The sequence below is a fragment of the Ochotona princeps genome, chromosome 10 (assembly GCF_030435755.1).
Source record: "Ochotona princeps isolate mOchPri1 chromosome 10, mOchPri1.hap1, whole genome shotgun sequence".
Classification (NCBI taxonomy): domain Eukaryota; kingdom Metazoa; phylum Chordata; class Mammalia; order Lagomorpha; family Ochotonidae; genus Ochotona; species Ochotona princeps.
In genome coordinates this window covers 42,851,205-42,878,345 of record NC_080841.1, presented here as the reverse complement: position 1 = coordinate 42,878,345, position 27,141 = coordinate 42,851,205, and the positions used below count along the sequence as shown (strand labels likewise).

General features: G+C 45.2%; 1 protein-coding gene across 3 annotated transcripts in view; it reads right to left on the bottom strand.

Moving 5' to 3' along the window:
- SLC35F3 (solute carrier family 35 member F3) overlaps positions 1-27,141 on the bottom strand; it is a 320,392-nt gene that overhangs the window by 39,487 nt on the left and 253,764 nt on the right. For all 3 annotated transcript variants that reach the window (XM_004578528.4, XM_058669359.1, XM_004578529.4), the window contains one exon: positions 24,762-25,086. In XM_004578528.4, coding sequence (XP_004578585.1) covers positions 24,762-25,086 — 325 coding nt within the window. The remainder of the gene's footprint in view (positions 1-24,761; positions 25,087-27,141) is intronic.

Here is a 27,141-nt window from a genome sequence, read left to right as displayed (position 1 = left end):
CAAAGAAAATTTACTAATCATCCCTGAACTGAATCTATTAATCAATGAGACCAGACTGTAGGTATTTTCAGTAGTTGTTGTGGCTTACATGATATTATTCTGCAGTCAGAGCTGTGTTTCTGGAGAGAAAATGATCCCTTCTTCCCCAGGGACAGGCTGCACTTCCCCATTCACAGCCTGCAGTAGGTGGCTGGGGCTAACGCCAAATGGCCCACAAGCACCGCAAGTGCATTTTTGAGCAGCATGTCAGGCTGCCTCCCACTGTCACAAGTGCTGCCCCTAGGCATCCCTCGTCCCCCACTGACCTTAGTGACTCGTTACATAGAATACTCTTCAAGAGTCAAAGCTGACACAGTTGGTGGCAGGCTGTGCACCATGATTAGCAGGCTGGGCCAGCTCAGGCCTGCAGCAGGTGCAGTGAGCTGTGTGGGCTGTTGGCAGCTTCTCAGGGGACGCTGGTGGACCAGGGTGAGACAAATGCCATCTGAACAGCAGGCTTTATGATGGGGGAGCTTTACGTCAACACAGACCACCACAGCAAGATGTCTAAGTAAGCCTAAAAGTCTTCATTCGTATCATTGATCACGCCTCACTGACAAACCCCAACATACTCCTCTGTACATAAACAACATGGTAGATCAGTTATTTAGTTTGGAGAATGCTATAGTGGCCTTTAGAAAATTTGCAGGATACAGTCTCCCCTCTCTAGGTTGGCAGCTTTCTAAGGTCAGGGTCACTTTCTGATTCTCTGGTAGAGGAACAAGAATTGAGAGATGGTTCAGTGTGCAATGAATTGAGGATATGTCAAAAAGTGTGCACAGTTCAAACTAACTGGTACAATGTCTGCATGCTAGAGTGAAGGCCTTAGCTGGAAGCTCCGCAGATACCAACCCTCAGGCATCCCAGGTCTGAGATCAGCTTGTAGAGAGCTTCACAGAAAGGACAGGAGCCCTTCATGCTGTGTTACCAGCTCCTCACTAGCAGAGTGTTCCCCTTCTGTTAGATAGCTCTACCCAAATGTGCAGAGTGGAATCCTTGTCCTGTACAACACTGAATATCAGCAGTGTAGAAAAGAATATAGCATATGTGAGGCAATGGAACAGAATGGCCAACAATCGGCTCGAGGATTAGAACATGGCTGGCAAGTAACCTTGAAATGTCCCTGCTCCTCGTATTGCTCCGCTAGACAGCCGTTATCCAGGCTGATCAGACTGCCCTATTTGCTTCTGTATAGTGTGTGTGTGTGTGTGTGCATGCGTGTGTGTGCGCTTATGTATCCTTAATGTAGGCTATAATACGATAATACAGGTTTTAATACTATTTTCTCCTATGACTTTTTATAAAGCATTTACTATTTTACTTATTTGAAAGGCAGAAAGAAAGAGGGAGGGATGAGGGAAGGGAGAGAGAGAGACACACAAAGAGGAAGAGAAAGAGAGAGATATGTCCTGTTCATCAATTCATTCCAAAGTGCCTGAAACATCCAGGGCTGGGCCATACTGAAGCAAGGAGTTATAAACGGAATCTAACCTCCCATGTGGATGGCAGAAACCCAGCTCCTGGAGCGATCACCTACTGTCTCTGGAGTATACTTTTATAGGTGTATACTTTTATAGGAGGTTAGAATTGGGAAAGGAGCCCAGGTACTTTGAGTGGGGCTACGATTGTCCACTCAATGAGTTAACTAATGTATCTATCAACTTAAAAAAAACACCCTGGCATGGTGCCCAAGGAGATGCCTGCTGCTGACTGTCATTGATTTTTCTGTTCTGTGACATCACCTAGTATGTTTAGTACTGATTACTCCCATTTCTGGTGGGAGGCATTTGGGTTAGCTGTGAGGTTGTTTTTTTTTTTTTTTATCATTACTAAATTGTTCCTTTCGTCCAGTTTCTTTGAACCTTAGTATATTTATGGGTATAAACCTATGATAGAATGGTTAAGTCAGAATAAGTATGTGTAGACGGTATCACCATGACTTAGAAATGTTGGCCCCCATTCACCCCTCTACTGACAATGCAGGTGAGCTCCAGGTGCTGCACATCCCACCTCATTTGACTCTGCCCCATCTGTCAGATGCAAGAGGTCATATCCTGTTGGTTTTAAAAATATATGGTTTTAAACATTTTTCATTTTACCTGTAAGAAATACATATAGGTAGAGAGAGAAAGGATAAGAGAGCAAGTAAGAATGTGAGTGAGTGACCAGGCACGAGAGACAACATTCCCATCTGCTGGTCTACTCTTCAAATGCCTGCCAGTCAGGGATGGGGCAGGCTGAAGCCAGGAAACAGGAACTCCATCCAGGTCTCCCATGCATATGGCAGGATCCCTGTCCTTGGGCTGTCTTGTGCTGCCTCCCTGGCACATTAGCAGGAAGCTGCATTAGAAGCTCATCTTAGCTGGAACATGGCCAGCATTCTAGGATACGGGCATCCCAAGAGAAACCTTGACCTGCTGTGCTGCAATGTTAGCTCCCTTCTGAATATTTTAAATGCATGTCAAGATTCCTCTTGCCATTGTTCAATTATTAGCTGCTTAGGGAGTGTGACTTCTTTCATCCGTTGCCTTTTCTCAAAGTAGGGAGCTGGTCTTCAGTGAGATTTGTCTAGGCTCTGTGAAGTTCATGGATCTGAAGTTTGTTGCCTGTATTGCTCTGGGGGGCATTGCTTTGGCTTTGTACTGCACAGATGGTGAGAATTTCGGCTTCTCAGTTTAGCATACTACCAGCTTGGGGGTTCCAGTTTTTTGTGGGTACCTTGTTCATTTTTATAGCTCCAAGACACATCCCTGGGATGTCTTATGAGAGTTTTTCTGGTTCACTAGAGATGAGAGCAATTTTATCTCAGTCTTAATATTCAACTAATTCCTGAGCATTGATTCACAGTTGATGGGTAGGCAATGGGCATTGGGTATAGTTAGGTGCAGGCAGGGCTGGGTTCTTGGTGTGTCCCTGGGCAGCTGCAAAGGGTCTTGGTTCAGTAGAGCCTCACAGTACATAAATGCTCCACTGTTACCACAACATTCTTCATGTTTTTTGAACAAGGGGATTTGTGTTATCATATCCGATTAGATGCCTAAGAAATTAAGTAGTCAGTTCTGAGAGCAGAGCAAGAATAAAGGTTGGGAAAGGCTGGTGAAGTGGGTAAGAGAAGTGACCCACTTGAAATGAAGGTGACCGACTTCTGATTCAGGCATCACCTGGACACAGCCAGCCATGGTACACTTTGAAGTTGCATTATCCTAGATATAAAGAAATACTCTGGAGAACAAACCATTCTATTTTTATAATAAATGAATTATAAAAAAAGATAAAAGAGAAATAGAAATAGAAGGTAGCTCAAAAAGTTCATGGAAAATAGCTCTAAAGATAAGTTTATTTTGAAGCCAAAAAAAATTTGAAATCCCATGCATCATGCTTGCATATTTGTGTGTTTTCCAATCGCATGTTGAAGAGCCCATCGCGGGCCTGGTGCGATAGCTGGTGGCTAAATTCCTCACCTTGCATGCACCGGGATCCCATATGGGCGCCAGTTCTAATTCCAGCGGCCCCACTTCCCATCCAGCTCTCTGCTTGTGGCCTGGGAGAGCAGTTGAGGACGGCCTAAAGCCTTGGGACCCTGCACCCGTGTGGGAGACCTGGAAGAAGCTCCTGTCTCCCACCTTTGGATTGGCTCTGTTCCAGCTGTTGCAGCCACTTGGGGAGTGAATCAGTGGATGGAAGATCTTCCTCTCTGTCTCTCCTCCTCTCTGTATATTTGACTCTCCAATAAAAATAAATAAATCTTTAAAAAAAAAAGAAAATTTCAAAATGTTTTTCACACCAAAATAAACTGATACATTAGTCCTAATTATCCATATACTTTCTGAAGTACCCTTGCAGACATGGAGAGTATTCATGTATTCATTAAAATGCACACTAGCCAATCATAATATGGCATTTCCTAGACAATTGGAAATTTGAACCCTGACTGCTATTTGTCATTGAAGGAATTATGGTGAATTATTTTAAAGATAGGAATGATGTTTTAAAAAATACACTCTTTAATACCTTGGAGGCACTTATTGACACCGTTATTCATCAAATAGATAAGATTATTGGTTTCAAAATAATATAGCAGATAGGCGGGATGTATCTGAAATACAATTGGCCATGAGTTGACAATTGTTGAAATTGGATTAACAGTTTTGTGAAGAGATTCATGATCTTATCCTTTATTCTCTTGTAAATACTGGAAATTTTCTATAGTTAACAACTTCCTCTGTCACAAAACACTTTGGGCTCCAGGGGACAGGAAGGAGAGGATTTTCCCTGACATTAGTTGTACGGCTGAAGGTACAGCACAGAGATGAAATCGCCCAGGTGCTGAGAACTCCAGTACTCCTCCAGGTGGGGTGTTTTCTCAGGCTGGGTGTCTCCAGGCAGGATGCAAGAACACCATTGGTAGCTACGCCAGCCATATACAGGTCTGTCGTGCAACCTTCACAGAAATGATTTGCTTATCTGAGAGGCAGACAGAGACACAGGCAGATGCACACAGAGCTCTCATTTGCTGAGTCACTTCCAAAGGGCCTGCAAGGGCTGGGGCTGCTGGGCCAGGACAAAGCCAGAAGCCAGGAACTCCATCCTGACTAGCCACATGGTGGCAGGAATCCAGTTGACTTGAGCAATCATTGCTACCTCCCAGGTCTGCATTAGCAGGAAGCTGGAGTCAGGAGTCAGGGATGGGAATCGCACACACTTGCTTGGATGTGGAAACACACTTGCTTGGTTGTGGAATGCAGGTGGGTGTGTTAACTGTTAGGCTAAACCTCACCTCCTAAGGCCCTCTTTTCACATTGTGAAGGAAGTTGGATTTCAGTGCATTCTGAAATCTTATTTAGGAAACCTGAACCAACATCCTGTAGTCATTGTAACAACAGTTACAAAGCTTAAAACCATCTCCTCCCCTAAAAAGTTTTAAGGGAAAATCAGGAATTCAGATATATCTATCGGTTAGCTATACTAACATATGCAAATGAAGAGGAAAGGAATACATCAAAGTGATAAGATAGACAGAATGCTGGTTAGTTATCTGTCTTTAATTAAACATTTTTGTAACAATACGAAAATGGCTTTTATAATTCAAAGCAGACATTTACTGCTTTAACAAAAAGCAGAGCCTTACAAAGTCTACCAAGGAAGAGGTCTGGCCTTTGCTGTGGAATGCTTTGTTCCACATTGTCTCTGTAAAGACACGGCTGGCAGTCTGGTGCCAACCCATCACAAACTGTCTAAAGCCGCCTGGAGATTCATCCCCTGGGTTCAGGGTTGCAATTTCCAGCCTCATCTAGAGCCTCTTTTCCTCGACACTGGGTAGATACAAACACCCAGCTTTGCTGTGGCCTTGAAATAAGTCATTGGCACAGCTATCCGACTGGTCCTGCCTCCAAAGATGCCATTGAATTGATTTGGGGTGGCGCATCCCCAGTGGTTCTGATGTCAGCCAGGGATGAATACAATGTCCTATGCATCTTCTGAGGGACACTAGAACCTCAGATGCTGGCTGTCTCCAAGAGCTGCTTCCAGAATGTCACCCTATGCCAGTGAGTCTCAGCTTTAACTGCCATTGCAATCTCCCAGAAAGGCTCTTATAACACAAAGGCCCTATCTCCAGATACTCTGTTTCAGGAGGTATGGGTTGGAGCCCAAGGTTCTGCCTTACTAACGAGCCCCTTAGAGGTGCTCAAGTTGCTGCTCCAGGAACCACACTTTGAGGCCCATCCAGCTTTAAATCAAGGCTCCAAACTCTGTTGCATACCCTCTCTAATGAATACAGCCTACAACCTAGAAGTCAGCTAGATAAAATTTTACTGAGGAAGCTGGTGCTGCGGCACAGAGAGTTAAGCTTTCACCTGTGATCCTGGCATTCCATAGGGGTGCAGGGTTGAATGCCATTTGCTTAACCTCCGATCCAACTCTCTGATAATGTGCCTGGGAAAGCAGCAGAGCATGGCACAAATGCTTGGACCCTTGCTACCCACCTGAGACTCTGGATTGAATTCCAGGCTGCTGGTTTTGGCATGGCTCAGTTCAAGCCCCAGCTATTAAGGCCATTTAGGGAGTAAACCAGCAGATGGGAAACCTCTTCCTCTTTTCCTCTCTCTTTCTCTTTGCCTTTCAAATAAATACATTTCTAAAACAATTTTACTTAAAGTTTAACTAGGATGGAGGGCTTACTTTGCACATTAAATGATAATCTTAGAGAGAATGAAAAATCTCATTAGGTGTTTCTGTCTTTCAACATTGTTATACTTCTTCTCTCCTTTAAGCTACCCATCCTCAATGGGACACAAACCTGTGCTAACTTCCAGCTGCCAGCTCTCTTCCTTGCCTTTGCAAGCCCCTCCCTTTCCCAGAGCCCCCTCCCAGTCACACAGGTAACATTTTGTTTGGGGTTAGCAGGGTGAACTATTTGCCTTCTGTACATAGCAACGCCCTCTTGCAGCAGCAGCAGTGTGTGTGTGTGTGTGTGTGAGTGTTCCTGTCAGCCAGGTACTGACAGCAAAGCTGCATGCACACTGGCACACCTGCTCAGAAACTAACTGAGGCAACCCAGGAATATATACAGTCAGCTCTTGTTCCAAGGCCAAACCCCTTAGTGAAAAGGCTGTTTGCCTAATTGAAGCTGAGCTCTATGTTAGAATACAATCAGCTTTGCTTCCCTAACATGGATTGAACTCTAATAACCTTACCTTGGCTCTGGGGCCGGGCGGGACGGGTGGGGAGGAGAGGGAAGCAAAGGAAGAGGGGAGAAGGTGTTGCTCAGGGTCTCGCTACCTGCCCTGAGGCTACAGCCAGAAGACAGTTTGGAAGCAGCACCTGAAGCTCTGGCATGTCGCAGCTTTCCCACAGGAACCAGGCCAATGGGATGGGCACTAGAGGCCTCCTTTGGCACACCTCAGCCTGATTCTGCCAGTCGACTGCCTAAGGACCTTCCGAGGATCAAGAGGGGGAATAATGAGGGCAGTGTACCTGGAAGGAAGTGCAGCTGTTTCCTTTTTCCTCCAAAAACTAGCCCTTAGAGCAGCCTAGGTGCCAACCTATGCTAGGCCCTGGCAAGGGCTTCTATACACACTCTGCATGAATGTCTCTTCTCAGATTACTTCTCACAGTTATTTCAAACACCTTTAAAAGTCAGTCTGCTGAACCCTGTCTTGTCTCACAGACAAGAAAATCAAGGTTTAGTCCCCTTCCCAGGCACAGTGAGAAGCTGAGTGCCACAGCAGAGCTGCCCCCTGTTCACAACTGTGTTCCCCACTGATAATTACCAGGGCTGGGTGTTGCTTCATACTCTTCCCCTGCTTTCATAAAGCAACTCTCTGCCTTTCTCAGCTCATTCTAGAGTGTCGTGAAAGTTGAGGTTAGGTCTTAGTCATTTCTTTACCCTGCAGCACTTAATCCAGAGCTTGGCTCATAGTAAGCGCTAAGTAAATATCTGTGGTAATGAATGCCTTCCCCTTCACCCAGCCTGGCAATGGCCCCAGGGGACAGCTTAGAGTCTGGACAGTCAGGACACAGAGGCAGGAGGTCCCTTGTGTGTGTGTAAATACAGCTTTGAGTCTCTGTCCTGATTATTACCAGCTGTGTGACACTAGTTAAGGCCTTCAGTTTTCTAGGTTTCCCTATCCATTGCAAATTCTCAGGGGCATGGTCGTACCTCAAATTGTGACTACCTCTTAGCTAGCAGCCCAGAGCCACTGGTATCCCAAGACTGTCACCTCCTTCTCTGGAAGGCAGTGTGGGAGGCAGCTTGGTCCTATTTGGTCCTAAGTTAGCTAAAATCATATTTGAAATTATTATCATGAATCTCAGTCCATAAATCTTTACATTTTTCTTATTTTAGCTTTATGTTAAAAAATTACTGACACTGAAATTCTGATTTTAAGTTTTCGTCTCCAGCGGGCACCTTAGGTATACCTTAAGGAAGGCAGCCACGGAAAAGTTCAGTCAAGGATTATCTTGCTCTTGGGTAACTGTGGTGGACAGAAGTGAGGCAGATGTGAGAGACAAATGCCTGTGGCGTTTTCCCTGGAGCTAGGTGCTACTAACAAGATGATTCATCCAATCTTCCTATTAGCCTTGTCTGCCACAGGAAGATTGACGGTTGTCATTCCCCTGTATAGGTGAAAAATAATGAGGCTCCAGAAAGTGAAGCAGCTGCTCATTGCCCTCAGATGCTTGCATTCCAGACTGCCCAGGTTAGTCTCACCACTCAAACCAGGAGATCAAAGGGATCAAAGGGAGAAACCTGTTTCCCTGCCCCCAGGGGCCCAACTCCCCAGGGGACTATGCCTCAAGGCTGCATGGCAGCCCCAGAATTCTTTTCTGAAGTACAATGTAAGACTTCAGTCCTTGGATATAAACAGACAGCTTTTCTCCCCCTCTTAAATGAAAGTGCAATGCAGAAGAACAGAAGGAAAGATCTTTTGAGTTCCTGTGGAAGGAACCCCTGGGCCACCTGTCATTGATGCCGAAATGAGCTCTGGGCAGAAGTATCTAGACGCTGAGCTTTGGGATTAGCATTTAACCAGTCCCCTGAATTCCTTTTCCACACACTCAACTCTCAGGCATGTCTTCACACACTCAGTAACCAATATTGAGGAGCCTAATATACAGAAGTGGGAACAGTAGATTATCGAGCCAACTCATTTCATGTAGGTGAGGGTTCAATACATTCAAAATCTGTTTACTTTTCCATAGATGTTAGAGACACTTCTGCCCAACTCATTCCCACCCTTTGGTAAACTGTCCATTTACTTGGCCAACTTGCTCTTTTTAGGAGTAGCTCAGACTCTGATTCGATTTCTGCCCAAATTAGCTCTCTGCTAGAGGGGCATGAATAATGGTAATTTAGTTATACTGAAACTGTGATGCCACCAGTGAAACAAATCAACATCAACACAAAGACATCACTGCAATCAGCAGTCTGATTCACACAGATGCAACCACCAGAGAAGACAGCCTACTAGGAAAGCTCTCCAGCCTTGCCTGGTCAATGGCCTCAGTGAACATCAGGAGCTGAGGGTTTCTCCATGCCGCTGAGTCCTTGACCCAGACGGGCCTGAGCAGTCAGTCCACTGTTCTCAGCAGAAGCAGCCGACACCCGCACTTGGAGGCTCAGGCACGGATCCAGCCTCGTGCATTGTATAAAACTCTTTCTTTCCTATGATTACCGTTTGCAATGAGCAAACGGGAGATGGGAAGTCAGCCATTAGCCGACTGCCAAATGCCAGTGACAAGCTTTTGTTTAAGATGCATTCAGTCTACTGGAGGAAGAGGCAGCCTGTGTGAGCAGGATGTCTTGTATTGTGAAGCACTAACACAACAGAAGAGAGAATCTTCCAAGGGGATAGGACTCTCTTAAAGGTCACCTTGTACAACAGCACAGTGCTAGAATTCTTTCAGGAAGAGGGTCTGAAGACAGTTTTGACTCTCTTAATGTCTTACTTCCTGCAGGATTGATATTTCCTTTAGCCTCTCCTCTCCTCAGTCACCTTACTCTTGAACAGCAATTCTCAACATCATTCTAGGAGGGTGGAGCTTGAAACAGAATTAGTCCACATGGTCCCATCAGGGCACAGCTTGGAGTGACTCATCTCCTACAGCCAGGATGTGGTACCTTAATTGACCCAGACAAGAATGACACTAGCTTCTCACAGAGGTGTCTGATGCTGGCTTGCCTGAATCCGGATACAAACTAACATTGAGGCTTTTCTGTAAACACTGCTAAGAAGCCACAGGTCGACTCAACACTGTGCACATTTTGTAATTAGCATTTTGAACATAAGTAGGTAATGCATTTGCCTCTAAATGCAATCACTTATAAAGGAAATGCTTGTTAAATCATTTTCCTCTCTGGTTTAGATCAATCATCTCAAATTTGTCAATAACTTCTTGAATCCCAAGAGGGCCAGCTATGTACTAGCCATTATTGCAGCATAGATTCATCTACATATTTGATTTATACATGCCTTCTCTTTCTCTAAGTCATTCTTAGACTTTAAATATTGCAGTCTGTGGTTACAGGGCAAAAATTATTCTAACATGAAACTATTCTCTAGTGATTAAACTGCCATACAACATAAAATTATTTCCTTCTTAAATTATCTTTCCCATTGCAACACTTGCCTTTCCGCCACGCTTTCATTCACCATCCATACCCATTTGGTTGTTAGAGGTACAAATACTTCACAATCTGTTGCACATCAGCAGAAAGCTGAATCAGGATTACAGAGTTGCTGGAGGCTGGAACCAGTATTCTAGTAGGGGATGTGTGCTTCTCAAGCGGCAGCCTGATGCACTGTGCCACATCACCTGCCCCTGTGTATCTTCTGACATAAATTCTTAGTGGTGGATGTAAGTCAAAGTACATAAGCCTTTTTGAGTTTCATAACTATTACTATTCAAAGGAGCCTACATGAGATTTACCAACAGGAACCCCATCATCAATGTACGCATATTATGTTTCCTCATAGCTTTGCTAACACAGTGTACAGTAGCAAACCTCCTTTATTCATGCTTTTGTGATTTGGGAATGTAAAAGGATTTGTAATTCACACTATTTCTCCCATATAAGCAAGACCAAACATCTTCCATACACATGCAAACCATTCCAAGGTCCTTTCCTATGAACTCCTTTTCCACATCTTTCCTTTATTAAGATACTGCCTGTTTTCCCATTGATTATAAGGTTCCTTATCTATTAGAGAGGCTAAGCATTTGTTGTGTGAATTTCAAATATTTTATTTATCTATTTATTCTTTTACTTTGATGATGGCATTTAAATTTTTTTGACCAAACAGTAATCTTTCAGCTTATAAAAAAACTTACAGCTATTTCTAATTTATTAATCCTTTCTTTGATGATTTCTAGACTTTGTCTCACAGTACGAAAGATACTAAAAGAATTAATATTTTACTTACTATTTACGAAGTTTCAGAATTTACACCTACATTCCATATCTGATATCTGTTTAGAATTCTAGTTAAGGAGGTATGACTCAAATTAACATTTTTTTTCTAGGTAGTACCCTCATTGTCTCAACATCACCTAGTGTAGTTCACCTTTCCTTCAGTTACATGAGACTCCCTGACTATGTTGTGTATCTAGGTTTATTTTTGCATGTTACTCTATTCTTTTTGAACAAGTGCTCGAACCACATTGGTTTAATCATGGAGGTTTGTGTACATTTTAATCTCTAAAATTGCTAGTTCCCCCTATTGCACTTCTTTCAAAGTTTTCTTACTCAATTCTTTGAAAAAACCTTTTAGTATTTTAATCAGAATAACATTAAATTTATAAATGTACATAGGGAGGGCTGACATTTTTATGTTGAGTCTCAGGAGAGTTTTAAAGTTTCCTTCAAACTGGCCCTATAATTTTTAAAATTACATTTTCATTAGGGCTTTTATGTTTTTGTTGATCTTGCAAATGGATTATTTTCTTCCAAATAGGTTTTTTTTTAAATTTTTTAAAAAAAGATTTATTTTTACTACAAAGTCAGATATACAGAGAGGAGGAGAGACAGAGAGGAAGATCTTCTGTCCGATGATTCACTCCCCAAGTGAGCCGCAACGGACCGGTGCGCGCCGACCTGATGCCGGGATCCAGGAACCTCTTCCAGGTCTCCCACATGGGTGCAGGGTCCCAAAGCCTTGGGCCATCCTCAACTGCTTTCCCAGGCCACAGGCAGGGAGCTGGATGGGAAGTGGAGCTGCCGGGATTAGAACCGGCGCCCATATGGGATCCCAGGGTTTTCAAGGCGAGGACTTCAGCCGCTAGGCCACGCCGCCGGGCCCCCAAATAGGTTTTAATGTGGTTCTTGCTCTCATTGTTAGCTTATAGGGCCAAAGCTCAAATTCAACAATCTTTTTTTTGGGGGGGACTCTTTTTATTCAAGGTCTATACTTTCATTACCATTATTAATTATTATTATTATTTGAGAGCAGCAGGGGTAGGGAACTCCTATGGGGTAGTTCACTCCCCAAATGCCCACAAAGGTGGGGGCAGGACCAGACCAAAGCCAGGAGCTCGATCCAGGTCTTCCTAAGGAGGGGAAGGAACCCGGACACTTGTGCCATCATCTGCTGCCCCTCAAGGGTCTGCACTAGCTGGAAGCTGGAGTTGGGAGTGGAGGTGGATCTCAAACCCGAGCATCCCCAGTTGTGATGTATGTGGCCTCACTGGCAGCCTAATGCCTAGGCCAGACGCCCATCCTTCAAATTATCTCTTAATTTAACCTCTCCCCATGCCAACAAGCCACTTTCCTTTCATAAAGTTCAGGCTACCAGGGTCACCTGCTCTTTACTTCAGTTGCCTTCATTCCCTGAGCAGCTTTTATTTGTTGACAGTGGTCATTGTTATTTCCTTCACTCTTCAAACAATAAAATTATCAGAGCACCTATGTTTAGCTTAGTGAGGCATTCAGGATGTGGCAACACCCTTGACTCAGCCCAGCTCCCTCCAGTATCTGCTGGCGTTGTCACCTAAGCAGGGTCATCTGAAACCCTCATTTTCAGGTGCCCAGCCCCATCTACTCTCCTCTCTGCCTTGACCTTCTACCAACTAGCTTTTCCATTGCTTTTTACCATTAGCATCACCAGTTTTCACACATTTCATAGCACAGGGTGTGATAATAAAGAAAAATGAAAGTGGAGCAGCATGAGCTCAGAATTTTGAAAGTGGAGCCCAGAAGTTATAGCGGACCAGGTGTCAGGCACATACCAAGCCAGACTTTATAATCTGTCATGAACATGGATCACACAGATGCAAGCTGATCTGTCATGAAGCCAAACCACAGGTTCCTGGACTGTTAACTGCTGACCAGCTCTGCCATGAACTTCTTCCCCTGAAATGCCTGGAGCTTGGACACATACTCAAACTCCTTTTCTATAGGACAGTTTAGTTTTTGCTAAAAACCAATCCTGACAAGAGTGCAATATAAGACTCACCTTCTGAATTTAACTTTTCAGTAAGCCACCCTCTTATAAAACCTTGGAATACATTTCAAAGACTGCCTCTTTGCCTGGGTTGCAATCCTAAGTGTCCCTCCAATAAATATGATGGAGTTTGTGGCACATATGCTGGCAGCTGCCTGCTTTCCGGGACCTTTTCCCTAAGATGCACCAACGGTGCTTGCAGGTTAGGCTGCATGAACAAGGGGCTCCGTCAGGGGGTCCTAGAGCTATCCTTCCCACGCATCTGAAAGTCCCCACATGGCTTTCACTCTAAGTGACAACAAGTGACAGCTCTGGTTTCTGGGCTGTGAAGTGACACTTCTGACAGGCTGATTTAGATCTTAGACTTTAGGCTTTGATCAAGCGGGTTAGAAAGAAACCAGGGGGAAAGGTTAAAGTTATTTGTGACCACAAATAACTCTTCCATGTAGCATTTTCCTGCATAACACTTTTTTTGTTGATTTAATAAGAAAATATCCCTGCTAAATCTTCACACCAAAAATGAACTAGCTAGCCAAGACACTAATCAAGCAACCAACTGTTTAATCTATCAAACAATAAAGTTTAAATCATTGCAACATTTCACACATCCATATACACATACTTACACAAGTGTCCTTTTCTTGTCCTCTTTCTTTTAAATTCCATTTTATTTGAAAGGCAGTGAGGGGAGGAGAAAGAGTAGGGACAAAGGAAGAGAGCTTCTTCCATTTATTGGTTCACTACCCAAAAGACTACAAGAGCCAGGAATGCATTAAGTTAAAGCCAGGATCCGGGAATGTAATCCAGGCCTCCCGTATGTGGAAGTCAGGGACTCAAGAACTTGACCTAACACTTGCTACATTCCAGCGTATGCATCAACAGGAAGCTGGGTTGAGAGTACAGCCAGGACTCAGACCTGGGAACTCAGATACGGAATGCGAGCACCCCAAGTGGCATCTTATCTGCTATGCGCAACACTTGTCCCATTTTTCATCTTTCTTGTTTCAAGCCCTCAGCACACACTACATCCATGTGATTGGCCTCAGAACAACTTCAGAAGTCATGGCTGGTGTCACCACTCCAATTAGTTTCATACTCCGGTTTCCATCTTTCCAGTCTGCGGTGGTTTTTTTGCTTTTTTTTTTTTTTTTCCTCCTTTGACACCATTATAGCCAGCAGAGCCAGCCACCTCTTCTGTGTAATGTCCTGGCTGGTCTAGCCCAGCTCCTCACCTACACCGTTTAACTGGATCTCACATGGCAGCCAGCAAGGCTGCCCAGTTCTTGGAGCACTTGATTCACTGCGCCACAATTACACTCTGCCCACTGTTCTTGTCACAGATCTCAGAGTGATTTCCTACCTATGCATTAACTCATCACATGGCTGTCTAAGTTTGACCCATGGTTTTTATGAATACTATGCCTTCTGGCAGTTCAGCGCACAGAATGACGTGACTCGGGTTACAAATGGCTGTGTTGTCAGCAGCCAGTAATACAGTGGTTCTTGACACTATTTGCATAAAATAATCCACTTATGCAGGGGAGAGAAATCAGTATGGAACAGAGTATCAGCACAGAACAAAGACACCTTTGTTCTTATCCTTGGACAGTTCCACAGCAGTTTTCCATTCCCTGAATAATTTCTGAATAATTTATTTATGTCTTGTTTTTGTCTTCTCCATCCAGGATGCTATTTTTCCCACTCTCCTGATAAGGCCCTGAATCTCAGAAAAAGGAAACAGCCAAGACCACAGCCATGGTTGGGGTAGTGTTAGAGCAGACGTCTGGCCTGGAGACACCTGACAAAGTCCAGATGGGCTGCAAAGCTAGGCTGGCAGCATCCACCAGCTTCAGGAGGAAATCAGATCAGGCTAGGTTCCAGGAGGCATGGCTCCTTTTGGGGAAGGAACCCCTGCCCAAGCCACTGTGGCCCAGCCTCCAGCTCCAGCAGCCCCATAACTGCTCTTCCTCACAGAGCTGTGCCCCTGCTCCCCTTATACACTGTCTTAACTTCAGATCACATGCCAGATGGCATTTTCCAAAGACGGCAGCAACAGTGTCCCCATTCTAGCAGGCGCTCCTGTTATCCTCCCAGTAGAGGCAATCCATGTCTCCCTCCACCATGAAATTGGTTGGGCTCATGAAGTCTGGTGAAGTGACACTAAATGGTTTCTGTGGCTGAGTCCTAAAAAGGAACAGATTCCACCTTGGTCACCTTTGGCTGGGGGCAACAGTCAACATAAAAGCCTAATCTTATAGGTCTGGGCCCCTGGAAAGGCCATATACAATTGCTGAGGTGGACATGTTGAGGTGACAGGTGACAGCTGTTATCAACTTCCAGACACTGAAGGAAGATACCCAAGAGAGATCTAGTTTCAGATGTTGAGTCACCCCATCCAGGTTTCGCCAATGTAGAGCACAGAAATGTGCTCTAACAATAGGGCTGCTTGCACCATTATGTTTTAACAATGTGTTAACAGCAATGATAATTGCAAAGTATGTAAAATTCGAATTATCCTCACAGCTAAAAATCAGCAAGATTTTTCAGGGCTTAAAATACATGTCTCTTGTAAATTCCTCTCTTCTAGGAATCAGTGTGTATGTAGCTTTGAGAATAGGTGTAAACTGAGCCAAATATAAATGCAGAATGATGATATTATAAGGATGAGATTTTACTCTGACATCAATCAGAGGACATAATAGGTCATCCCCTGCACTGGGGTTTACTAATTTCAGGCCTGACTAATTTTTTGCAAAGCCTGATGAGCACTTTTCATCCTGAAAATATAATTTGAAAGCTCCTCTTCAGAACTGGATGTGTTTATCAGTCTAGATGGTGGAGGAAGAGCTTGCTGGAAGGATGTGGCTCCCTTCCTACATGGCACCTTGGGAAACAGCCTGCTGAGAGCAGAGCACATGGAGCACCTTTGGATGGTGAGCCAAAGGCCAGCATGGCTCATGGCAGAATTCCCTCCTTCCTTTTCCCTAGCTTCCCTTCTCTGTCAGCTCACTGGACTCTGTGCTTGAGAACAGGCAGGCAAACCAGACAGACTTGATCCGTATCCCTGTGGTGTTCAAAGATAGCCATTTTACATGGTCATTATATGTTCAAGACAGAAAATAAGGCTGTTGGACAGTGAGGACGTCAAAGTGCACCTGACTGAAGATGTGGGCTTTCAGACTGACTCCTGCTCTGGGTTGAGGCTGAATGAATCAGCATAACATGAGTGGCTCTGTCAGCCTTATAAAGTTAAGAGGCTTGGTGCACAGATTCATGTCGTTGGGTGATGGAGGACATTCACTCCTTGTGATCCTCCTGCTGCCATCAGTGGAAAAGCAGGGACTCTGTGTACACAGCCACCCTTGCAGGAGAAACCAGGTTGGAAAGTGTCCAGCTGCTTTTTACCTGTCTTGATTGACATTTTTATGATTTTTGACAGAAGGTACTGGTGCAAGTTAGAGCCCCAGGGAGGTAGGAAGATATCATCCCTGGCTGGAGAGCATCTCTGTGTAGTCACCTACACTGTAGCAGGAGTAGCAGGTCCTAGCTGTGGAGATATCAACTTCTGTATTTAATGTTTTGACTTTCCAGTGCAAGGTCAAACGTGACACCAGTGGCTGGGAGTTGGGGTTTGACTGGGAAACCTGGGTACCTCCAGCCTTCCTAGGTGAGGCAGATCTAATAAGCCTTGCACACTGCCAGAAAAGATTCCACAGAATGCATGCACACACATGTCCCTTGGGAAAAATGTCTTTTCCAAGGAATAAGGGCATTCCTGAATTGGGCTTAAACATTCCAACTTTTTCCTAATTTGAATAAATCCAGACACTAAACAAATTTGCCAATGAGTATTTTAAGACCCACAATACACCACTTCCTAATAAAATATGAACAAGCATATTCCCATTTTGTTGGTGGAGCACTTAAAACTGCTGTTTAAAAGATTTCTTTCTATTTCCCTCTAGAGAAGCATATAGAAAAATAACACTGTATAATAGTTCTAATGACGTGTTCCTGCAACAAGGGAGCTCTAGCTGCCAATGCTTTTAATTTTGTCTATGCTATAAATTAATAATGTATGTATGAATAACTCATTACATCTGAGTGTCATAAAGTAAGGCACTTAGGTAGGAAAAGTGTGAACTGATCCCGATGTACTCTTAAATATTCCATTAAGTACATAAATCACAGTTTTTCCTCTCTCTGCTTAAAGCAGAACACAGCTAAGGAGGTAAATGTAATTACTATAATTCTATTTTAGAAGGTCCAGGAAGCACAATAGTCATATTTACACGAATATCAGAAAAAGTAGCTTACTGTGACCAATCAGATTTTAAAATATTTGTGAAATATCTGCACCAATGTGGGAGACCCACATAAAGTTCCTGGCTCTTTGCTTCAGCCTGGCCTAGCCCTGGCTGTTGTAGCCATCTGGGGAGTGAACCAGAGAATGGAAGATCACTGGTCCATCAGCTGGTGCTTTCCATAGTTACTATTATTGCCATTATTGCCATCACCACGTGTATGACCACCACCACCACCACCACCATCATTTTATGATCTGGAGAGAGCAGGAGCCATGGTTAGTGTAAGTTTGGGAGAATCCACATTTGGAACCAAAGATGGGTCAGAAAACCCATGAACTAAACAGTTTTAGGCTTTATACACACTCTCATATTTAGTTCTCAGATTTAATTACATTTATTACAAGTAAATGTAAACTAATTTCATTCTGTTTGGGTAAATTCCCAGGAGTAAAATGGCTGTATCATATGGTAAATAATTTTTCAGATCACCCATGTTCATTGCTGTTCAATTTATGTGAGCTAAGACGGGGAATCATACAGATGTCTACTGAGAGATGACTGGATAAAGAAAATATGATATATATATACACACACATATACTATGGAACATTTCTCAGCCATAAAAAGAATGAAATCCTGTTTTTTGCAACAAAATAAATACAAGTGGAAACCATTATGCTTAGTGAAATAAGCCATTCAAAAAAGGAAACTATTGCATGTTTTTCTTGATCTATGGTAATTAATACACGGAGTACAAAAAATGTAATCAATAGGAGCAAGATCAGCATCTTGCGAATTGATTATTTACATCCTTTTCTCTATACCCTTGAGAAACAATAGGCTTTTCTACCTGCTTTTTAGTTGTTGAATTCTTTTACCTAATGGTGTGTTAAGAACTAAACTGGAAGTTTGCCATTGTAAAAAAAAAAAAAAGTAAGGAAGGAGGAGGGTGGGGGGGGCAGCTTCACTGGGCTCCCACTGCTGCATCCATTTTTCATTTTTGAGACTTTTTAGTTGACTTACCACTGTGGTCATGTAGCTAAATACAGGTAGAGATGAGTTCTGGCCATTTGTTGTCATGTCCCAAACATAGGTTAGCAGTCAGTATTCCTACCTCTGTAGCTTCATGCTGCCCAGGCATGGTCTCCAAGTTCCTTCCTATGTAGAAAAACAGTATGGCCCATTTCTTTGCTGGAAGCATCTGGAAAAGTCTGGGACCACTGAGAACATGGGCTCTCATGTCCATTTTTTAGCAGAATCTTTGATAATATGAATGAGTTGGATCAGAAAATCCTCTGTATCCCTTTCTGATCTGCCAAGGTCTCTGGGCACATGATATTGTGCCGAGAACAGTAAAATTTTAAAGTTTCAAAGTTCCTAGGAGCTGATTCACTGGTATGAACTGCATAATTGAAATTCTAAAACATGGCTCTATATGAGGCCAATGGGATCAACTGAGGCTTGAAGCTTCTGATCACATCCTACAAACCTCTGCGCACCTGTACATGATGCTTTGTGCCTTTGGCACACCACACCCTTGAGCACTCCTCATCATCCAACTCACACAAGACACCTCAGAACCACTGGATACCCCTCCTTGGGAAGCCGTCCCTCATCTGCTATTATTGATCTTGCAAGGGTTCACAGGGACTCTGGCTACCATTCTTCAAACTCATACCTTACACACAGCCATGAGCATAAGACATGATCTTTGGAAAAACATCAATGGAATTGAAATAATAGTGCTGCAGCTGAATTGGGCGGGCTCTGAAAGCATGGGATTAGAAGATGTAAGCTCCTTAAACTGCTCAGCTTCACACCCAAACCCTTAATATCTGCTGGAAGTTGTAACAACAAACTCAGATACCTGAACAACTATTTGGGATAGACAGGCCTTGCTGCCTTGTTTCCAAAGTGGCCTCACCCTTGAAGAACAATTGATGGTAACAACAGGCCAGAACGTGCCTAGGCTTAGGGTAAGAAAAGGCAAAGAAATCAATGGGCTTGCAGCAAATGGGAGGCTTGACAGCACAGGAACACAGGGTCATTGCTAATTAGTGTTGCCTTGGCAGGGCTTTAGCATTCACCATTGTGCCTGAGAAACTGCTGAAATATTTTCTGCAAAGACTGTCTCCCTCCTGCTTCTTAAATCCTTGTGTTTGAAGAAGATGACTAAATCCTTTTCTCTCATTTGGTACTTGCTGTGAACTGTAGTCAATAGATCAAGGCCAAAAAAGAAAAAAAGGTGGCTTTTAAATTCTTGAACATTTCCGCTTCAAGTTCTTACACTTCTAAAGAACTAGGCACCTCTCCCTCCTGCCCCCACCGCCATGCCACATATACACATTGAATAAATCCCCTAGCCATCACTGGGTCGCTTCTATGAAATGGAACATATGCTGAACTAAGTTGCATAATTCACACCGTGACTCTTACTGTGAAAAACAGTGCTGACTAGATCAATTCTCCACTCAGAAACTTCAGAAGTCTTCCATTGCCTAGACAACAGAGGCCAGTCCCTCATCTGCTGCCCAAACACCTTTCTGTCCAGGTCTTCACGTGACTGTTGAATCCAAAGAGACTATCTGCTCTGTCCTCATACCTAAGCTACAAGCAAGCTGTCTTCATCTGGTTCTTGTCTCTCTTCTCCCTGTGCCCCTGCAATGTCTCTTATAGGGCCCCCCCTCCTACTTGGTGGCAAGATCCATGGGGTCAGGAACCACACTGGTGTCATATATGTGTTTGGTGAACTTCACCAACTTCCAGCCTTGCCTTCCATTTCATTCCTGACAGAACTGCAGGAATAACATTTCTGATCATGACCTCAACAGCTTCAGCTAACATTCATGCCAGAACACAGATGCCTCTGTGTGGAGTGGGTAGCTACCAGGTAACTACCAGGTCTGCTCTTTTACCTCTCTTAACTCCTACACCCGAGGATAACTCCCTCAGGCTCCGTTCTCTGTCTAGCCTCTGTGCTTGGTCCAGGACCCTGTCTGCTCAGAATGCTCTGGATCTCCTCTTCTGTCCCCTAGAGAACCACCTGCACATTGTGAAGGGAATCATTCCCAGCTCCTTTCCTCTAAGAAAGGAGCCTTTCCACTTTGCCCCAGGTCACATGTTCCTGGGCCTCTCTGTCCTGGCTCTGCTGTGTGTTTTACTGTCTTATCTGGTTGTCTCACTCCCTTACCAGGTTTCAGGCTCCTTGACAAAAGGAACCATTACTCTTCATATCCCTTGAGCCTTACCTTGGGCAGATCTGCACTAACCACTTTCAGAATGAACAGACCTTCAGATTGCAACTGCTCTACTCAGCTCAGCAACCTTGGAATGGTGGGTGAACAGACCTAAGGGCTCTCATTACCAGCCTAACCTTGTACAGCGAGGTGTGTGCACAGGACTCTTCAGCATCTAAGACACAAGGCCCCTTTATTGGCCATGAGCCCTGAAGCAGAATCCACTGGCTGGCATGCAGAAACCAGAAAGTACAAAAGGCAGAGGAAAACACCTGTCACCACTGTATTCTGCCTTCTTTTGGCAGTCTCAGAATGTGCCAGTGTTTCTTTGAAAAGCAACTCACTGCTGATGGGAATTCCTGGAAGACTTGCTGACAAAGCTGCATAGGCCCCAGGTCTGCTGCTGCCTGATTTCCACTGACTGAAGCAGCCTCTGTGCTAGAAAGGCTGCCTTCCCACCCCAGGGTTGGAGGATCCAGGAGCCCACGCTCCATTGGAGCCCACACACCACTGTACCTGCCCTTGAGTTTTTCCAGGGTCATGCACCTGACAGTCTCCTCCCTGAATCTTCCCTGGGCACACAGCTGTCCATGAAACTGGTTCCTGTAGCACCCTCAGACATCTCTGTAGATCCAGGTTCTGGACACTATGGTGTCCTCAGGGCATCACTGTGGCCAGCTGTCAGTGAGAAGCTGCAAAGATCATGGTGCAGTGCTGATCATGTGAGGAAAAGAAGGGGCTTGCTAAATTCCAGGATGGTGGGAGTGCTCACTAGACACACCACAAAGCTGGCACTGAAAATCCAGCTCATCAGGCTGAGAGGTTTTCCAGGTCTGCTCTTCCAGCAACAACGGTATCAGATCACAAGAAGGCTGACCAGCATTCTAGAATGCTCTGTGCAGCTACCACAGCAACCATCTGATTTCTCCAAGATATGAGGACTTGCATGGTATTGTAGAGGTTAGTGGTACAGTGGCTGAAATCAACCACCAAGAAATAGCTAAAACAACCAAACACCAAAAAAGAAGCATGGGCTACATCCTCTGATCCAGCATACAGAGACCACAATCCAGGGCTGGCTCCTTGTGTTGCTATGGCACATTAGGGTTTCCAGGGTACTTTCATATAGGGCATCTCTTTGGCTTCACAGTAATCTTGGGCAAGGAAGAGCATGTAACACCCCCTTCCCTTTACAAACAGGTGTGTGGGCTCCCAAAGCTTGAAGGACATGCCCCATGTGGGTGGTAGAGGACCAGCATCCAGGCATTCTCTGGGCCCCCACATATAAAGTCAGTTTTGAGTGGCAAAATGAGTCCTGGTTCTTACGTTTGATTAGATTGGCAATATTTTAAAACACTTGTAGCCAATACTCAGCTAGTGCAGAGCTGCTACTATTCAAGAATCTATTGAATGTGGAGCTTCAGCAAGGCCTTTGAAGGCCTCACAGGGTATTGCAGTTTGAATTCTAGCCTTGGCTTTGTTTGGGGAAATGGTTCGGGTATGTCTGGGGAAAAGAAACTTCCACTTGACTCTGTTGATAACCACAAGCAAAGCTGGTTAATCTGCCCAGCTCCCCTCTCTGCAGAAGTCTCTGCTTGTCTCCTCCCCAGCTTCCTGCCCACACGCTCTTTGCCAGGAGGTACATTGCCTCAATTGACTCTAGATCTCTCTTATATTAATTTGTATAAAAGCTTGCTGATGGAAGACAGGATTTCAGTCTTCCTCAATTTCTGAGACTCCTCAAGTGTGCTTAAAGTCCTCCCAATCAGAGCTGTGGCAGAGTCGTGATGTTGAGATCTTTCCCCTGTTGGAGGAAGAATCTCTCTTCATCCCTCCCTTAGGGCTCATGGCTTGATGGCTGGTAAACCAGCAGCTTTGCTCAGCCACAAAACACAACATATAATCAGAAAGCGCCTTTGAGAGGTGGAGCTAAGTGGTGTGACAACTGTGGGGCAAGGCTTCACCTGGCCTCACTCATGAATAGAGGATTATCCTCCCTCTCCCACTGTTCTCCAGTTAATATACCAGTCCCTGGATTTCCCTCATGATTCCTTTGTGACATTCTTGACTAGAAAAACAACAGGCTGAAAACAAGGTGCTGACGATATTCTATGCATAACTAATCTGCCGCAATGTCCTTCCATTTTTTTTTTTTGCTTTGATTTTTGATCCCCACCGAGTTAGATTGTGTCAATATCCTCCAGAATTTGCTCCACATCCATTTCACTAAGGGGGTGGGGCAGGAGACACACATAAGGCAGATCTTGACTCAACTCAAGTTCTATTAAGGCTCCTTCCTCTAGAATTTGTATTCTGATGGACAAGTTGATCTCCTACAGGAGCCAGCTCAATTTCCTTCTGAATGCAAAAAAAGCATCACACCTGAACTTCCAATCATAACTGTCCAGGGTAGACTTTCAGTGCCCTAGGTTACCTGGTGCTGGGCCTGCCTTAAGAGACTGGCAGTGACAGCTTCCTCTGGCTAAGCAGCAGCCATGGCTCATGCTTGTGTCAGCTGCGGGTGCTACCTGTGCAGGTGTGTGTGGCACTTTACTGGCCAGCTGGGTAAAGTTACAGTGGAATGAGCTTTTCATCTCCTAGGAGCCAGCCTTTTCATCTCAGAAAGCTTGCATCAGCTCCCTTCTAGCCCTTCACTACAGGCAGCAGCATACAATTTTAGTCAGTTAAAACATATTTTAAGAGACCCATAAAATTAGTGCATATTTATGGGCCAGTTTAAAGAAAAATTCCTCATTACAAGTTAAATGCACTTTGGGCTACTGACTCTAAAATGCATAATTTACAGAGCATTGGTTTTTTGCTTTGACTAGAGGCGGGCTGTTATTTCACACTTGCCTATGGGTGAGTCTGGGCCCCTATCAGTGTTTCTAAATCTGTGTGTTTGCATTTGGTTTTGGCTGCTGCTCAGCATAGGTGCACTAAGTGCCTCCTTAGCAATTTATGGCTGCTTCATGAGCAATTGCTCTGAGTCGCAGCACTCCTGCCCCTGTGTCTTGTCTCCTGAATTTGTTTCACCAGGAGAGAGCAGGAGGCTCATCATGTGACTCACCTCCAAGCTCTATCAGAGCCCCTTCCTCTAGAATTTGTGCTCTGCTGGACAACTGGTCTCTTGCAGGAGCCAGGCCAAATGTGAAAAATGCACACCACCTGTGTTTCCAACTATTCTCAGACTCCCAGAAAGAAATTCTAGTCCAAGTCTAGACTAGAAGTTCTTACCCAAAACACTTCATTCCTTGGCCCAGTGATGTCTTTAGTGATCTTGTGACTTCTAGGGATTTTAGCTGAAGTTTGGAGCAGAGGGTAAATGGGAAGTAGCAATTTTAATGGGATGTTTGATGGGGTGGGGAGGAGGTAGAAACAAAGTAACAGCAGAGAAGGGAAGAATTTCCCACCTGCAGTTTTTGTTTAGGGGGTGGGGGACGATCAAAGAGGAGCTTTCAGGGCCTACTGGTCCATTTGGTCAGCACTCATCTCTACTTTTTTTTTTTCCAGCAAGGCCACTTTTGGACACAGCCCAGTGGAAAGCCTCCACCCTGTGCAAACATGCAGTGAACCCAAAGGCACTGATGAGTGGCATGGGCCACAGAAACAATCTAACTTCTGGGAGGGTTGTGGAAGCCCTGCAGTATACCAACCTAGGGGATAGAGCTCAGGTGTCTGGGCTCATCTGGAAAGGAACAGCACTCCAAAGGACTCCATATGGACAAACACCATCAACAAGGCTCAGACACTCCTTTGGTTTTGATCACACTTTCCCACCAGCATTCAGCCCCATGTAATCATGTTCTTGAAGCAGACAGTGTCTTGAGTTAGAAACGGAATCAAGAAGGTTCACTGTTGAACATCTCCAAGGAGGTAAGCTACAGGAAGCAGCCAAATCACCTGGCTTCAGGGACTGGTGGTTTGCATCTCACTTGAGTTAGAGCTCTGTTTCCATTGCTATGCTTTCTGCGAACCTATCAGCGACCACTTGCCTGCCCCTGCTGCTTATATAGGAGCTCCATTGGCTGATAGGGACAAAAAGCGGAGGATGGTGTCATTCCCTAGCTAGTGAAGTCTGACCCCGACCCCGCTGCAAGAGCAGGTGCAATTACCTTCATCTCACCACTGGCTACCGCTGGCCAGTGCTAGCGTCTGCCGCCAGGGGACAGCCCGGAGCATCATGGGGTGAGGGGACAGCTCCAGGTAGGAAGGCTACCAGCCACGGAGGCGCCTACCTGAATCTCTGCTTCACAGACTGTTTCTCCGCAGACTTGCAGACGTGCCCCGCATAGTACAACGGGAAGAACAGAAAGTTCCAGTTGGTAGCAAACCACGTGAGGGTGAAGGGCGCGTCGAATTTCCTGAAGGTCAGTTTGGCGAGCTGCGTGGAGCCCGCCCAGGAGGAACACACGCACAGCACAACCGCTACGCCCCAGAAAATCTTCCTGAGTTGCGCCCGGGGGCATGTCCAGCAATGGTGACTCGTCCTCCCTCCAGTCTCCGTCCCAGCCGGCGCCTGGGCCTCCGCCGGGCCCGGGGAGTCCCGGGGGCGCTCCTCCCCTAGGGAAAAGAAAGGTGCTGTTAACTGGGCCTGCACATCTTCTTCGCCTCACCACCCTAGCTGGCGGCACGAGTGGCAGCTGGGGTGCCCCCGTGGCCAGTCACCTGGGAGACAGGAAATTAGCAGGCGCAGGGGCAGCACTGGGGGCAGCCATGTGAAATAAAACGCCCATGGAAGACTTTTGCCACGAGTTTCTTCTCTCCTAGACTACTGCTCTCCAGGTGTTGTCCGAGGGTCCTTCGCCAGTCTACCCTGAGGAGCTGGTTGCAAATGTACAAACACAGGCCCCACCCCTCCATCAGAACTTGATTTCAATAGTAGTATGCGTGCAAGCGTGTGTAAATCATTTGTCCAGAACATGTAGCCTGACTGAACCATTTTCATCCTGCTTATGTCTGCATAGATGCACCGAAGTGCTCCTAAACGCTAGGCAGTGCTAGGAGCTGGGGATTCCCACCAGAGGGACTTACAGGCTGCGGTCCCAGCAGGTGACAGATCCTTCTCCCTGTCACTTAATGGCACGGAGGCCAGGATGCCCTTGTTTTGCATGTTGAAGCAGTAAATGGACTTCCCCTGTATTTTTCTGTCTGCTTTCCTGGCTTCCCGCAGAGGGCCTCTAGGCCCACTCTGCAGGTTTACTTACAAATCACAGCATGGAGCTGCTGGGCTGGTTAGGTCACAGCCACCAATGCTCTGTTTCTGAGCAGTGCGATTTCTGGAACTCAGCTGCAGCCCGTGGCTGGCTGAGGAAAGGTGGAAAGACATTCCTTTCTACTGCTGGCCCCTTCATTCATGGCTGTGGACCTGTCAGTCACCTGGCGTAGCTGGGGACAGAGGCACACGTCCAGAAGCCATCATTTCTGCCTTTCATGTGTTTTGCTTCATACCGAACTGAAGGACAAGGGGTATTGGGGGTGGCACACACAAGGTCAACCTTGCTACAGGGAGTACAAAGAATGAACACTGAGTCGATTGGGACTACTATCTCTAGATTGCTTAAACTTAACAGTAATCTTAAAAACTTTAATATCATTAAGCCGAGCTTTGCAGATCATACTTTCTGAAACATTACAATTCTATGAGGCAACATTCCAAGTCCGTATAGGCTGATTTACAGGTGTTAGCTAATCCCAGTATTAAGCACTAGGGAATGCATGCAGATGCTTTAGGGGAAGGTAAACCTAAGCAATACAGCTAGTCAAGGAGCAAGAATGTGCTTTAATCCCTGGAATTCTACTAGGCAGCATGTCTAAGAGCTGCACTGCCTACTTTGTTAATACTTCATCTCCCTCTTTCTCTAACTTCTTTTGCAAGGCCATGTCCTTGTTGGAGAGCCCTGAAAGTCCCACGGTGTGGCTGGGCCAAGTTGATCTCTCCTGCCCAGGCTGCAGGGCAGGGAGAAGTGCGGGATGGCAGACAGGAAGACAGACCCCCATCATGAAGCTTTAGGTCTGTTGCAGCGTGTGAGCAAGATCACACCAGACATGTCTAAGGCTTATTAAGGAGTCATTATTAACCAAGCTTGGTGATAATAGTGCACAATAGCAAATCACAAGTCCATACAGCAATCCAACCAATCATAATCCAACCGATCATAATCCCAAAAGGAACAAATGGTCATTATCCTTAAGTCCATCCAGTAAGCTCAAGACCTATGTCCCAGCTTCCCCAACAATATAAGTTATCCTAAGAGACATGCAACGAATAACCAGGACACACTTACAAAGAACCTGGACACACTTACAAAGCTGCAGACATAGACCTTTCCCTGGCTTCTCTGCCCACATTCCACTACTGCTAGGGCTCACCCCTCCTGGAACTCCTGACAGCGCACAAACCAGAAACATTATTATACCCATTGCTCTATCTAAGCAGTACACAGGGACCATGCTCAGGGGATCACCTGTCCTGGGTCAGCCAAGAGTTGAGGTGCTAGTGTAATGGAAGCACCTGGCCAGAAAGAAAGAGAGAAAGAGAGAGCCAGCAAGAACCCCTGCTTCCTGGGCCTTTTAAAGGGGCTTGTTGGGGGAGTGGTTACATAACAATGCAATACC